This window comes from Pogona vitticeps, chromosome 1 (assembly GCF_051106095.1).
Source record: "Pogona vitticeps strain Pit_001003342236 chromosome 1, PviZW2.1, whole genome shotgun sequence".
In the NCBI taxonomy this organism is placed as follows: Eukaryota; Metazoa; Chordata; class Lepidosauria; order Squamata; family Agamidae; genus Pogona; species Pogona vitticeps.
Window position 1 is genome coordinate 135,713,315 of NC_135783.1, and position 16,394 is coordinate 135,729,708.

Below are 16,394 nucleotides of genomic sequence, written 5' to 3' on the forward strand. Positions count from 1 at the left end.
TACTCTTTATCAGCTGTCACACTGCTCAAAGCGCAATCCAACATGCCAACCCGATTTCTTGTTCTAGGATCCCAGCATTCCACCTTCCCCTTAGGAGAACAAAGAAAATATGTATTCAGCATCTCAGGCCATTTAGAACATTTCACCTCTTCACTGTGTTTCAATTAAACAGCTGGCATACCACGACGTTTCAGATCAAGTGCTATTCTTTCAATATCCTGCAGAATATATAAAAGTGATCTGGGCATCTGCACTGAGCAACTCTTGATCATCTTGATCTTGATGACTACGCTTAGGAATGCAAATACTGTAGCTATACAGAGGGGGAGAAATTCAACAGCTGTGGCTAAAGACTCTGCCCTCTTCATTGAAACAACTGAGCTACATGCTAAAACTGATAAAAGTCTGCAGCTGGATCCCTGCATCAAGAATAGGAAATGGGGAAAACATGCCCCTCCCACCAGCATAAAGCTTGATCACAACATGGTCCAACTCCACATCTACTTCTCTGGTGCATCTCTGCCACTGTCTTTTCTAAAGGTCAAGATACAAAGAAATTATTTCAATCCCCTCTCTACTTTGAGCACAAGCATTAAGGCAGAACACTTTGATGCAAGGAAGAGTGGGTTAAAGGGAATAAATCACTAGGCAGCCAATGCTGCTGCGCCTTCGAATATTGCTCCACTTGCAAGATGTCACTGTTGTTATTATGCGCCTTCAGGTTGCCTCCAATTTATGGCACCCTATAAAGGAGCCACCTCCAAAATGTCCTGTCTTCAACATCCCTGCTCTGCTCAGCTCTTGCAAATTCAAGCCTGTGGCTTCTCTTTTAGGGAGACAGTCCATCTTATATTTGGTTTGTCTCTTACATTTTTCAATTACAGCTCTCAGATGGTCCCAGCTGGCAAGGGCACTGTCAACAGTGCAGGATATAAATGCATCACAATTTGTCTGAAACAGGTTTATTTTCCTGTTTTCTTCATCACTGCAACAGCTGCCCACACTTTCATTTGCTACTTAACACTTCAACAGAACATTGTAATTTCCAAATGTCAACATTTCTACTATATTTTATATATGCCTGCATGTCAACAAACACACACAAGGTATGTGTGCTTATTCTTCTGTTTGTATACCCATGATTATAATATGGTCTTACACCAACAGTCTTATGATGGCAGGCATAATAGGACTTTGGTCATCTTTTCCTGGATTCTCCTCACCACTGCCATCACCCCTCTATATTTTCTCTTTAAGTCCCCAAGCACTCTTTTCTGCTAAGCATACTCATTCCTCAATTACATGTTTTTAGAGACTTCCTATCCTTTAAGAGCTTTCTTTCATGTTTTCTGTACTTCTGCTAACCTGGGGGCTGCTCTATGCCTGTTAATAAATCCTTTACCTCACCTTAATATGTAGATGATGCTATTTTGGTTAAAATAAGGAAACATGCTCAGAAAACAATTATGCTACTAATAGAGTTTCCTATTGGTATAAAGTCTGTACAGCTACATACATTTTATTTATTTTTAAGGTGAAAACAGTGTTGTGTTTCTTAAGACAGAACACTTACCTCTATTGTCCCAGTGGCAAATAAGCCATGTTCAGAGTTTATATCACACACATGATTTTCACTAAAAAAAGAAACAAAGTAAAGGTGTGTGGCCGGGTACGCTGAAGAAGGTAAGCTTGTAAAATTACACCATGCATCAAAAACCTACCTCAGTTTTTGTGGTCAACAAAACTGAATGCAATTCAACATATAATGTTCATTCTCATCTATTAGAATGTAGATATCTTTGTGTTATCGCTGTATTCTGAATCGGAGGTAAAACATAATTTTCACCGAAAATAGCCGATACACAAAATGCGGTCCCTTTTAATACAGGAACAAAGATCTAGATAATACACGGAGCAAACTCAAAAGGGGTGGCTTAGAGAGCAATCCTAAGTCACCAGGATGTCGGAAGGCCAGATGAGGGGATGCTACTGCAAGGGAAGCTGCACTGGCCACGAGCCCTTCCAATTGAGGGGCACAGTCCTTGGGTTAGAAGAGGTTTGGATCGAGTTTCCTCTCCCTGGGGCCACTCCCTTCCTAGCTCTTCCCTCAGCAGTTACCTCTGTATTGTTGAGATCAGCCAGCAGAAGGAGGTTCTGTCAACAAGACAGCATCTCACCTGACAGACTAGGAACCTGCTTATTCTGAACCCCCTGCAGCTGACACCTCTTTGAATAAGGACTAAGCCCAGATATGCCCAAGCCACGTGCACCCGAGATGAGGAGAGTGAAAATGCCTATGGCTGTTTTGTTTTGATACATCTCTAGTATAAAAAATGTACATGGTAAATTGACCAAAGAAACATTTTTAAAAAATGAACAGAGAAAGCACCCCCTCAAGAGGCAGAAAACATTTAAAAACGAACAAACTAGCATTCATGCCAAAAACCAAGAAAAACAAGTAAGCAAATCAAGGCAAAAATACAATCAAAGCCCCACACAAGCAAAGCTACTAGAAAATGGGGCAAGTTCTCTCCCTTCTATTATTTGATGCCTTCTCTTGTTTTCTCATTCTTGAATCCAGGGCGCCAGGCCCAGGAACTGCAAAAATAACACAAAAAACAAATGGAGGGGGAAATCCTCAAAGAAATTGGGCAGGAATAACCCCAAAGAGGCACACTGGCACAGGTCGGCTGCCTTGCAGCAGCCGAAATAATCTGAAGAAATGGGGGGGAGGGAAATCCTCCAAAGAAATCATGAAACAAGGCAAACACAGAAATGCAGGTAGCAAAAGCCTGTGAAGTTTTTTTTAAAAAACCTTCACTAGGTGCCAAGTCTTCCTACAGATCCAACATTCCTCCTCCACCCCCAGACATTCTGATTGGCCGCAGACAACTCTTGCTGGTCACACGATCATGTCTCTCATGATGCTATTGGATGAAAAATTTATCAGGCTATCTAAGATCAGCTAAAAGAAAGGTTAAATGATGAAACAGAAGTTTAGGATTATATGAATGAAAGACACATAAAAGAACATAAAAATGTTTGTGTTCCTCTGTTTTCTTAAAATAAGTCATTCATACTGATGAGGTTCCCTTTTAAGAATCAAGGAAAGAACACGAAAACATAAAAAGAACCTATTTCTTTTTAAATTCTACTCAAATATGAAATTCCTATCCCAAATGGGTAAATTCAAAATAAAGTGATAACACAAGAATACAGTGGTGCCTCGCATAGCGATGTTAATTCGTTCCAAAAAAAACATCGCTATGTGAAACCATCGCTATGCGAAACACCATTTCCCATAGGAATGCATTGGAAACCGGTTAATCCGTTCCAATTGGAACGGATTGCCGTCGTTAAGCGAAAAAACCCATAGGAAACATCACTAAGTGAAACAATGTTTCCTCCATTGGAATGTATTGAAGCCGACTCAATACATTTCAATGGCTTTGCGAAGTCAATTTTTGCAAAATTAAGTGTGTCATAAAAGGGTAAAAAATGGTTTTAAATGCTTGGATTAGCTTCTGCACCCTCTAAAACGGATGCAAAAGTTAATTTGGCTTTTATCTGACTTTTCGTTAATTTATGGTGAATTTTTCCCCCCAACTTTTGACAGCTGTCAAAATGTGACAGCTCCATTATTTCCTATGGGGGAAGAAAAAATTCACAAAAAATTAACGAAGACTCAGCAACTGTTCTAAATGCTTGGGTTCGTTAGAGGACCCCCTAAGTCGTGTGCAAACCTGATTTGGCTTTGATCTGAACTTTCGTTAATTTATGGTGAATTGTTTTCTCCCCCATAGGAAAGCATGGAGCTGTCAGATTTTGACAGGTCCATTGGTTCCTATGGGACGAAAAAAAAATTCACCATAAATTAACGAAAAGTCAGATCAAAGCCAAATCAGGTTTGCACATGACTTAAGGGGTCCTCTAACGAATCCAAGCATTTAGAACCGTTTTTGACCCTTCTAAGACACTTTTTTAATTGAAAAAAGAAACATCGTTAAGTGAAGCAGGGGACCTAAAATCGCATTCGTTATGCGAAGCATGGTCCCAAACTTCGCTAAGTGAAAATCGCCCATAGGAAACATCGTTATACGGTGCATATTATTTTCTAAAAAAACACATCGTTATGCGAATTCATCGCTAAACGAGGCAATCGTTAAGCGAGGCACCACTGTATCTACATTCAGCTTTGCTCCTACTTTCCCAAAGGGAGCTCATAACCCCGAACTCAGCATTTAATCACTATTTTAAGAGACTGTATATGGTTCTGGGGAATAGGACCTAAGGCAATAGGTGCAAATTACAATAAATATTTCAATTAAATGTTACGAAGCAGTTCCTGTCAGTGAGATCTGTTCAAAAATGGAATCAACTACTCTGGAAGGTGACACTCTCCTTCACTGCAGGTGTTTAAACAGAGATTGTATGACCATCTTTCCGAGATGCTTTAGTTGTGGATTTCTTGCTTCATCAGAAAGCTGGATTTAACAACTCTATATTTTGATGATTCTGCATTTAGGTATTGAATCCTGGCCTGTTCAGAGAAATGGACAAGCAAAACATCAGGAAAGGGTCTCTTTGCAGACATTTGCAGCTCTAATCAGGATTTTGAGCACATGCAACCGATGAATAAATAAGTTTTTTAAAAAACATTTTTTTGAAATATCAATCATTTCACATAGAAATGCAGTTTGAACTGCATGTGTGTGGTTCAAAATGTAGATCTTAAAATCGGAACCAGTCATTGAGCTCCACCTGCTGGAAGAAGGAGAGGAACACAATATACCGCAGAGACTTACGAAGCATCTGTCTGGAGGGAATTCAGAAATCTTCCTTGTTCCAAATTTAGCCTGTATATTTCAGAACTATAAGGAAATAAAATGATAATCACTGATTTTTCTTCTGATTCCTGTGCCATTCAAGTAAGAAGGAAAAACATGGGGCATCTCTAGTTACACAAGAAAACACTGAAGTCTGAAAATGAATGCATTCTTTAAAACAAGGATGGGCTAACAAGACAAACCCCCTCAAGGCCCATAAGCAGAAAACCACTACTCCTAGTGGCCTGTTTGGCCAAGACAGGCTTTTTTCAGCCTCCTCAGTTTTGCTCAGCTGGCTGAATAAGTCAATAGGCTGGGTAACTGGCTACAGAGCCAGAGGCTGGGAGTTTGATTCTCCACTGTGCCTCCAGAGAGAAAAGCCAGCCTGTGTGGCCTTGGGCAAGCTGCAGAGGCCCAGAGCATGCCCAGAAGAAGGGAATGGTAAACCACTTCTGAGAATTCTCTGCATGGAAAACTTTGGAAAGTGTTGGAATTCACTTGATGACACACTATTAATAATAATAAACATTACTATCATTACCACTGTCAGTACCAGTGGGGTCTGGGATGGCCACAGAAGTGCACCAGCTCCACACTTTGCCCACCCCTGAGCTAAGCACATACTCAGTTCCCATGAATTTGTGGTCAAACAAGCACATGGAGGCAGCTTCTGTCAGAACCCCTCCTCCCAGGGGGGCTTTGCAAGGAAATCTCACAATCGCCACTCAGCAGTGGCATGCTTTTCTCACTGACTGAAAGGACAGTGTAGGAGCTGAATGCAGGTAGAGGGTCTGTTCTATCTCATGTCACCATGGGGTTTTCACTCCCACTATTCAGCACAAGGAGTTTCTACGACATTATGAGAATGGAAGTCCATTCAATACAAAAATCCCATCCCTTCTGCCTTCTTCTGCTCTAACCCCAAACCCTTTTTAAAGCAATGAACTTCAGTGGCAGATTGAATAGAGTCACCATACCTGTGTGGAAAAGTTTACTCCATGGCACAAGGTTTTAAAGCCACTCCAGTAAAAATCTGCTTTTCCTATTTCCTAGTCAACAACAATGCCTATTTTATTGTTAAACTTGTATGGAAATTTTTGCATTGCCTCTCAAAGCCAATCAAACCATTTTTAAAACTCTTTCATTTCTGCAGGAATTCCACAGTTATTGCATACACTTGAGAACTTTTTTCACTATTAGTTAAATGAACTTAAATCTTTAAATCATAATAAGCTGAGATACTATTTCAGAAACCAAACAAACCTTTGAAATGCTAACCTAACCATTTTACTTATTCTACTGAGATTTTCAGGTGGCCCGTGAAACTCTGATTACTTGAACAACATTTCAAACGTGTCCTGAACTGTCAGTAAATTTCTTTTGCAAGATGTCCATCACATGAAGCAATTACAAAAGCACAATTAAGTAAGAATTCAAGATACATTGGTTACCTTGCTCCTACAAAGTAGAGGTCACAGGATGGATAATGATACGAGAAATCTCTACCAAACTTGGGTATTCTTGTCCTATAATAACGTCCATGTTGGGAATGAAATTCCACATATCTGTCACACTGCAGAAAGACCATCTAAAAAACACAGGAGCACAAGACTGACATTTCTGAGGAGAAGAATTATACGTTTGACTTAGACCCTAAAAGGGGGAAGGGGATAGTTATTTTTGGAGGCACCAACAAAACAAATAGGATTCTGGCTAATAGATCTCTTGCAACCATTTTTGTCCAGTCGCTTTTTGTGTGAAAAAAAAACCCCAGTACATGTGAAGGGGCTGAAACCTAGGCATATTGTTTACAATGTCTCAGGTGACAATACCATAGAATACCTACCTTTGCACATATAGTTTTATGTGGATTCTCTAATAAAGTGTGACTACAGGGAACAACAATGTCCCTTCTAGATGAATGAGGTTTAAAACACAGATAGTCATTTCCAGTTTTTCAAGATATTCCATAGAATATAAGAGGGCAAACATTTTCTCTCATGATAAAACAATCATATGATTTAAGGATTCTACAATGTAGCCTCTATTACTATTTCCATAGTGTTTAAAAATTAAAAGGAAACATACCTTTGAGTAATCATCTGATAAAATATCAAATGTAATCACTGAGGAGAAAAAAATAGCAGATCATGAACAGGTGTCTCTAGAATATTCACTTTTATGCCACACTGTACATGCCACCAACACAGTTTTTCCCCACATAATTTATTTTATTCATTACATATATACCCCACCGATCTAGTGCTGAGGCACTACTCTGCAGCTAACAACATTTAAAAGCAAAACTACAGCTAACGATCCCCACTCACAAGGTGCAAAAAGTGAGATTCAGAAACATATTGAAGTCTAAAAATCGAAAGAAAAAGAAATCTGGATGGCAAGTCCAAACAATAAACACCACATGGGCCCACAAGGATGTCACAGGGGCAACATGTTTCCAAATGCCTCCCCAAACAATACAGTTTTCACCCTGGCATATATCAGCAGGAAGAGCATTCCATAGTACTCCTGTCACCATCCAGAAGGCCTGGTTTCTGGTGGTAGTTTTCAGAGCCTCTCCAGGGGTGGCCACACACAGATGTGATTCCTGACTGGATCAGGTGGCAGAATCTTAGGGACAGACACTCTGTCAGGTAACTTAATACTCTTGCCTGCCTGTTGATCTTAAGACCAAAGGCAGGGAAGGTGTGGAAAAAGGCTATGTCATTAGTGCTGCCATGTGTTTGCCCTGCTGCGAGAGCTACTGGTTTTGATGCATGCTACTTTCATATCTGCATCAGGGAGGGATGCGGGGTAAAGCTATTGCCAAGTTACTTCACAACTACAGATTCCTTCTACCTTAGAGAACCAGAAGCATGTTAGCCAAGAAAGAAGCCGAGAAAGCAGACACAGCTTATCAAGGGGCAGGAGCTGCTGTTGGCTCTCATCTCAAAAAACACAGAGCCTGCAACAGCAGTCACTTGACCAGTTTATTTGGCTTAAGGCTCAAGCACTGACCCCGGGGCAAAGGGTGGACTAAGGTCTTTGCATGCAGAAGGTCCCAGACTCAAACTCCAGCCTCTTCAAGAAGAGCTGGGAATGACTTCTGCTTGAAATAATTCAGAGCCACCAACTTTCAGTGTTGACATTATTGGACTAGAGGACCCAATGATCTGATTCTGTAAAAGGCAACATTCTGTCCTTCTACTTGTGCAACATGACCAACAGATTACAAGTCTGCATGTTACTATCATGTCCGGTACAGAAGTTAACCCTCAATACACACTTAGATATGACTTTCCTTGGTGCCTCCTTCATGCACTCTTATACAATTGTTTAAAATTAATGAGCATGCTATTCTCTCATATATAAAAAGGCCATGAGTCAAAGACTGCCATAGGAAAGTCTATGGAGGGTTTGAAAATCAAACTCCGGCTTCTTCATCACAAGCTGACTTTAAAAAGAAATTAAAGATGCTTGAAATAAATGGCAATACCAGCAGAAGGATGCTTGGGTTTTCTTCCTTTAAAAAATGTTATTTTCCACATCAACATATTTTGAACAAGAAGGGCAAATAGTACATGGTATGAGCAAGAGAATTAATATACCTAAGATTCACAACAATGACTTTCTAATACACCATTTTTATCATACTTAGTTATACGAACCTTCAGCATCTAAGCACCTTTCAAACTTCATAGATAACTGATAGGTATCAAAACATCGGATCCTTGGTTTATATGTCCCTGTTAAAAACAGTAGAATTTTTGATATAGAAGAGAAAAAAATTCTGGAAATGTATTTCAATTAAATTCATTTTCCATAAGAAGAAAGATGTCTCAGATTTTGAAAGTCTTTCTGATCTAGAAATTTGGAGTCCCCCTCCCCAGTCTAGGCATATGGTCCAGAATCCTATTTGCTTCTGCGATGGCATTTGTGTAAAAATTTCCCCCTTCTGAAATGTCATGGAGATACACATCTGTACAGACTACCAGGAACTAAAGTTTTCCAAATTTCATCGAGATTCTACAGAAGAAAAAGTAAAAACACAGAACTAAATAATTATGTATAAAGCACTGCGTAGCGTTCACCCTAAGTTATGTAATAATATATGTAATTTTCATGAGTTGCATGCTAATGTGGATGAGAGGTGGGTCCTCAAGAGATGTTAAAAGGTGGAGTCTGAGAGGAGGTCAGAGGAATCTGTGTTAGGAATCTCAGAGAGATATAGTTTGGGGTCTGAGGAGTGATTAGTCTGAGGAGTGATTAGTAACCAGTGATATTTAATATAGAAGATTAATATTGATGCTTGGTGAAACTAAAAGAATATGCTTATAAATTATCCTAGAAACCATCTGTAATCAATAAACCTGTTTTATTAATAAGTCAGTATCAAATGGACCCTCATCTTTCCTAAGAAAAGTATGTTGATAAGGAGATCAACTGGTAGCTGCGTGCCAAGAGGTTTTTGTTTGCCTTTGTGAGCTCTGTGTTTGGGGAGACAAGCAGGGGCCACAAAGGGTGGACGTCACACACTGCCTCTACTTGCATGATCTCTTAAGGCTTGCAAACGAATATGTGCTTCCAGTTACTCTCTCATTGTCTGTTACTGGAGTTTACTGTCCAATAAAAGCTGCACACACTTCCAATACAGACTTCAACATCTAGCTTTCTCTGACCATAATACCTCTCGTGCAAGAGTTACTCACACTTTACTGTTCAAAGCAGGCATATAACAAAACCAGGCAGGAGTCAAAAGGACCTGGCATAGGAGGTGTGGCTACTCACCAGCTGCCATCACGTACTGCCCATCTCGTGACACCTTCAGCTTGGTGCTAACAGCAGGCATGTCAAAATCCTGAATGAGTTCAATCCTCCTGCGAATATCTTAAAAAAATGTAAAGGCCGTCATATGAAAAATGTTGTCATCCTAGCTTCACAATAATGGTAAACACAATGAGAAGTGCTATTTTAAAAACATTTAACAGCAAACCTCTCAGTCTTACTGGGGGGGGGGGAATCCAGCCCTCCAAGAACATGGAAAGTGCCCCCACTTGCACAGAAGGAAGATGGCAAAATGTGTGTCTAATGAGAAGACCACATGCCTCCCGGGCTCTCTCAGGAGAGGCTCCCAATCTTGGGAAAGGGTTTTTAAAAGGAAGTGGTTGATAGGTGGGAGTTTAGAAGCGCCTTTCCACAAGTGGAGCAACAGCTCATGGCAATTTGGACTGGATAAGATAAAACGAATGCACATTGCCATGCAGCAATAAATGGAATAATACAAACAGACATGCAGAATGTAAACAGACCCATGCAACAATGCTGTAAAGATTTGTATTCCTCTGAGGTATTGCATTGTACAAAATTTATATAATTCTTATGTATTTAATAATTGATGGTATAGTTCAGACATCAAGGTCTTTTAACATGACATTGATTTTAATGAAAAAGACATGTAACTAGGGCTTAACGCTGGCATATAACAATTTATTTTTAAAATGGAGGCTTATACAGAACAAAGGGGGAGTACCTGAATTACTGCACCCTAAATGCCAGTTTACTTATTTGAGTGAATGCAGTGACGTCAAATCAGACCACTAAGCCAAAATTTATACCATATAAATTTGAAAACTTTCAAGTCCTTGAAAAATCCAGAACAACAATTTAGAAAACTACTTTACTGTGTACAGGAGATGCTAAATTTTGTAGTAATCAATGACAACTTTCAATATTTATCAGATTTCCCCCCCTGGTATAATTACATGTGGGCAAAATGAAGCCTCAGAAGATTTACTTATGCGAGTGACCTCAAGCACTTCACAAGTGCATTTTGCTATCTGGACTAAAGTTCCTAACACATTTTCCATACTATGCTCCGGTGTAATTCAGAAAACATGCTAATTTTCAACCCAGGGCTACTAGCCTCACTCAACAGAGCTGGGGCCACAGAGGGAAGGGGCCACACCGGTGTCAGGGAGACCTACATTCCCAACCGTTCATTGTTTCAACACAGAAAAGAAAGAGACGTGTCCTGAACCAGCAATGGAACTGATCAAATAGGTTTTATGACATAACACATGTTTGCAAACAAACTTCCCTAGGAATATATAACATCTGAAAAACATCAAGACACAGGACAACAGTTGCAGTGTACGGCTGAAGTCAGCAGCATCACAGCTTTTTACGCCTTCAGATTGGCATCATCAGATTACTTTTTTTAAAAAAGATGAGACATACGCTGATGAGACATAGACTAATAAGGGTAACTCACCGACATCTTTCTTTTGCAGTGCTCTCTTCTTTCTGTCAGAAAGCCACTGTAGCAAAACAAACAATAAAATTGAGGACTTGGGTTCCATGGAAAATAGTAGGGGTATGGAAAGAAAGAGGTAACGAGGCCCCACACACCCAGCTCCAGACACTGGAAGGCCAGCCCTGCTAACTCCACCCCACCCCAGATTAGAAAAAAAGCCCCCCCCCCCATTCTCTAGGAGCCTTGTTTATCAATTACTGGAATAATTAAAGTAAGTGAAAACTCTTTTCTATTTTCTTTATTTAGTTGTGCTCAACATATGCATTATCTTCTTTCTCCTTTTCAGCTGATTTTGAAAAACAGCACATGAATATAGCTATTGCTTGTTTGTACACAGACACTTGAATTATTTTTTATTCATGAATTTGCTGAGGATATTTATGTGAGCAGAACGTGTTGTGTACCACCCTTGTCAACTCTTCTCATTTCAGAATCTGGCATTTCTACTGACATTTTTGTAATCATGTAATACATGAATTGGGGTGGGGATCAAAAAGACCCCTCACATCCTCTAAGGAGAACAAGGAGATGCCTTTTATCTTCCTCCACCAAATAAATTCTTGGTCTTTCTTCCCCCAAACCAGAAGTCAACAGACACTAAGACATAAAGCAACTGGAGGCATACAAACAATTCTCCCCAGGCTTGAGTGAAAATATGGGGAGATGTCAGGGGGTGAGAAATGCTTGGAAACTACACTGAGGACCCCGGGGAGGTGCATCTGGCCCTTGAGTTGCATACTGTCCATCTTGATTTATGCCAAAGGTTCCGAGGCTGATTTGTACTGGATTAAACAAAATAAAATTAGACAACATAAATTCAATGATAGAGGAAGCTAGATACAGTGGTGCCCCGCATAACGAGGTTAATCCGTTCCGGATTAACCATCGCTATTCAGAAACATCGCTAAACGGAATAGAAAAAACCATTGGAACGCATTAAACTTCGTTTAATGCGTTCCAATGGGCCCCAAACTCACCGTTCAGCGATGTTCCTCCATAGCGCAGCCATTTTCGCGCCCTCGGTAAGCAAGGGCAGGGCACGAAAACGCTGCGCGTGGCCATTTTGGGTCTTCCGGCGGCCATTTTGGAACCGCCGAACAGCTGTTCCCCTGACATCGCAATGCGAAGATCGGTAAGCGTTTCATTGCAAAGCAATTTTTGCCCATTGGAACCATCGGTATGCGATCGCATTAGCGATCCCAAAAAACGGATCGCTATGTGAATTCGTTGTTAAACGGTGTGCTCGTTATCCGAGGCACCACTCCAGAGCTAAAAATAAGCAACCTCAATCAGAGCAAGTCCATTATTCGGTCTCAGGATAAGACTTTTCATTCTGAGCATCCTGTTCTGTAATTAAGAATGCATTTGCATTGAAGGCTCATTGACCCAAACAACCTGGTGGCACTAACAGGTCACAAAGTTAACCCTCACACAATAGGACTGGCCAATTCCGTCTCCAGAGGCACATGCTGCCACAGAATCCATACAGAACTAGACCTTCTTGGAGGGTGGCCTTCTATGCCACTGGCACCTGCAGAATCATAGATTCAGCCACTGACCTTGCACAATAAGTTTTGATAGGTTTAAAAAAAACAGGCAAAAATGTTCTTATAATAAGGAAAGCATTTGTATCTTAGTTGGGAGCTTAGATCACACACATTTCTCCAAAATGCCACCCAGGCTTGGGGGTTCAGGGAAGGTGAAAGCAGCCCTTCAGTTTTGATGGCATTCTGGTTCTCTGCATTGGCTCTATGAGTACAAGACCTCTTTCTCCAAGAGGGTACAGCTGGCCTTATGAAGACAGCACCCCAAATCAGACAGCCTGGTCTCATCCACCACCACGACACAAGAGTAAGTCCCAACCCTCCCAAGGGAGCGTGTCAGTAAAGCGGCCTCCCTGAGGAGGCACCTGCACAAGAGGCATTGGGATTGCAAGCCCCATCATCCGCAAGCTGATGGATAGGTTAGCTGGGGATGGCGATGATAAGATTGCCTTTTAATGATGCCAGCTGCCTCTTTATGCTCATTGTTCTTAGCTTTCAATACTGTATTTTAATTATGTTAACCACCATTGTCTACTCATTGTTTTCCGCTTCAAATATTGTCTTTCGCTGTTGCAAGACACCTTGGGTCCCTTTCAAGGAGAAAGGCAGGGTAAAAATGCTTTAAATAAATAAATAATACAAATCTTTCAAAGGGAAGCCAAACTGTCTGGTGCTGCAATGCTTGTCATGAGAGTTACATTAAATGATGACACTCCACAGACCACCCTTATACTTGCAAGAAGGTATCACTGCTTGGACTGTGTCTTCAGTACTGCTTGCATTTCCCATTTCTAAAGAGGGGGATTTTGGTTCTTCCTTCTTCATATTTTTATACTTGGTGCTTTTACCTTTAAATATTGCCTTTCAACAATGTATGATGCCTCCTTTGTACACTCACAGAAGTATACTCACTTCTGAAATATTGTCTTTCTATGCTGTCAGCCGCCTTGGGTCCTTTTCAAGGCAGGGTAAAAATACTAAATACCGTGTTTCCCCGAAAATAAGGCAGGGTCTAATATTAATTTTTGCTCCAAAAATGCATTAAAGCTTATTTTCAGGGGATGTTTTATTTTTTTCATGTACTGTACAACAATCTACATTTATGCAAATACAGTCATGTCATCTTCTTCTGATTGCTGCACAATGATGGAAGGCAGGGTTTCACTTAACTGGGGTTTATTTTGGGGGCAGGGCTTATATTATGAGCATCCTGAATAATCATACTAGGGCTTAATGTGTTCTCAAAGGCTTTCACGGTGGGGATCTGATGGTTTTTGTGGGTTTTTCAGGCTCTTTGGCCGTGTCCTGAAGGTTGTTCTTCCTAACGTTTGGCCAGTCTCTGTGGCCAGCATCTTCAGAGGACTGGAGTAGGAATTCTGTCTATGCTCTGGTGCAGTTTGTTTAGACAGTTGAGTATTTATAGCTGTGGGATCAGCTTTTGTCCTTTTCAGGAGATGGGCGATTGTGGTGCTCAGACAGAGTTCTGACTCCTGTCCTCTGAAGATGCTGGCCACAGAGACTGGCAAGACATTAGGAAGAACATTCAGAACATGGGCAAAGAGCCCGAAAAACCCACAACAACCATACTAAGGCTTACTTTCAGGTTAGGTCTTATTGTGTGGGAAACAGGGTATATGAGATAGATAGATAGATAGATAGATAGATAGATAGATAGATAGATAGATAGATAGATAGATAGATAGATAGATAGATAGATAGATAGATAGATAGATAGAAGCAAACAAACAAATAAATGCGAGAGAGGGTGGTGAGAGCCAGAGATGGGAAGCCGGTGGGGGGAGGACCCGGAAAATTGTATTCCCCCCCCCCCAAAATTTCCAGAAACTTCACATCTCTAGGGAGAGCAAAGGAAGGGAAGGGAAGGGCCGGGGGCTTGGACGGCTATCGCGCTTCCGCTCCCCTACCTCTGGCAAGCTCCTGCCGGCGCTCAGGCTGTAGACCTTCACCTCGTGGAGACAGGAGACCTGCATGGTTTCCCCCTGCCCTGAGTGGGTACCGCACTTCACTTCCGGGCCAGAGGCGAACCGCCGCCGCCCATCGAGTGGAGGGCCCTTCTGTACCGGAAGCGAGGGCGGGCCAGCGGGCGAACCTAGAGCTATGAAGTGCAGAAAAGGAGAGGCGCCTCCCGGTGGCGAGGTTGGGCTCCCTCCGGATGAGATGCTGGCTGGGCCCCGCCGCCGCCGTCCTAGTCGAACAGGCGACGGTTCCGTGTGCCGGCCGCTCCACTCGCTTGTCGTTGCGAGGTGTGATTTTGCCGGTCTTGTGTTGAGAGGTGTAACCCGCCGCAAGGGCTTTGCCAGCCAGAGGAACGTGCCCAGTAAATAAGGGGACCAATAAAGCAAAAGGGGTGGGGGAAAGGGGGGGGTTGCAGAAAGCAGCTGCCAACCCCCTGCAAAGGGGCACCTTTTAGTCCCCCGAGGCGGCCGCCATTTTGCCTGGGCGCAGGACGCCGGCCCTCCTGTCAGCCCCTCTTCCCCATCTCCAGCCGCGGAACAGATCCTGCGGGGAACTTTGGACCGCCTGGAAAGGCAGAGAGCCCCGTGGCTCCCGGGGACAAGAGGGAAATAAAGCCCAGCCCTTCCTTCGTTAGTGTCCGAAGCACCGATTACTGATTAATTAACAAAAGTATCATGGTGTTTGTCCAGTAATGGGCAACATGAAGAGTTTTTTGGGGCAGCTGACATCAAAAACTGCATAGTACACGTTGAGGATCAGACGGGCATAGGGGTGACGTTGCCTCTTCTTTCCCGCGCCTCTAAAGGGCCCTCTCTGTGAGAAAACCCCATTTTCTTAGGTTCACTTCGGTTCTGCCAATTCCAGTCAGTAGCCTCTTAGGTGACTTCCAGATCAAGGTGTGACAACACCTTTGAGGAAAAATGCCATTTCAGTCACAGGCACTCATGCTGAGGTTGCAGCAGGCATTCGGGGGTTTCCCTGGGCCTCCTTGCATTAATTCCTCTCTCCTAAGTACTGTAGGCAAAGGGAACAAAAGAAAATAGGGTTTCCTCACTGACACAGCCCTTTCGAGTGCTGAGAAAGCAACTCAAAAGTTCAATAAATAAATAAACTTCACACCTGTGCCAGCGGTACACAAGGAGAGTGGAGGAAAGCCCTGTTTGCGGCTCTAGTATTGCCCTGGAGGAGGCACCCTTACAAAGGAACTACACAATAAACTGTAAAGAAATTTCCTCCTCTTTTTTTCCTCCTTTCATTATCTTAAACGGTGGTGTCTTTTTATTAAAAAAAAAATCTTGCCAGCGATGAGAGACTTTGTTCACCATCCTCGAGCTGTTTTTAAAACGGGGGAAAGTTGCCAAAAGAGAACTGCTTTGCTAGTCCAAAGCTGTTTTTTTAGAACCGAAAAACCTTGCTGATGGAGGGAGGCTTTATTCACCATGCCTACCTTGTTTCCCCCAAAATAAGGCCTAACCTGAAAATAAGCCCTAGTATGATTTTACAGGATGCTCGTAATATAAGCCCTACCCCAAAAATAAGCTCCAGTTAAGTGAAACCCTGCCCTCCACCATTGTGCAGCAACCAGAAGATGACACGACTGTATGTGAATAAATGTAGACTGCTGTACATGAAAAAAATAAGGCATCCCCTGAAAATAAGCCCTAATGCGTTTTTTTGGAGCAAAAATTGATATAAGACCCTGTTTTATTTTTGGGGAAACACGGTATGTATGTG

General features: G+C 41.9%; 1 protein-coding gene across 1 annotated transcript in view; it reads right to left on the minus strand.

Moving 5' to 3' along the window:
• Positions 1–14,755, minus strand: part of NOL10 (nucleolar protein 10) — a 59,933-nt gene extending 45,178 nt beyond the window's left edge. The window contains exons 1-9 of the mRNA XM_073001550.2: positions 14,609–14,755; positions 11,098–11,143; positions 9,615–9,713; positions 8,495–8,572; positions 6,915–6,952; positions 6,278–6,414; positions 4,806–4,871; positions 1,574–1,634; positions 4–89 (exon numbers count right to left, since the gene is read on the minus strand). Of these exons, the coding sequence (XP_072857651.2) occupies positions 4–89; positions 1,574–1,634; positions 4,806–4,871; positions 6,278–6,414; positions 6,915–6,952; positions 8,495–8,572; positions 9,615–9,713; positions 11,098–11,143; positions 14,609–14,674 (677 nt within the window). The 5' untranslated portion in view covers positions 14,675–14,755. The remainder of the gene's footprint in view (positions 1–3; positions 90–1,573; positions 1,635–4,805; positions 4,872–6,277; positions 6,415–6,914; positions 6,953–8,494; positions 8,573–9,614; positions 9,714–11,097; positions 11,144–14,608) is intronic.
• Positions 14,756–16,394: the final 1,639 nt, after the last annotated feature.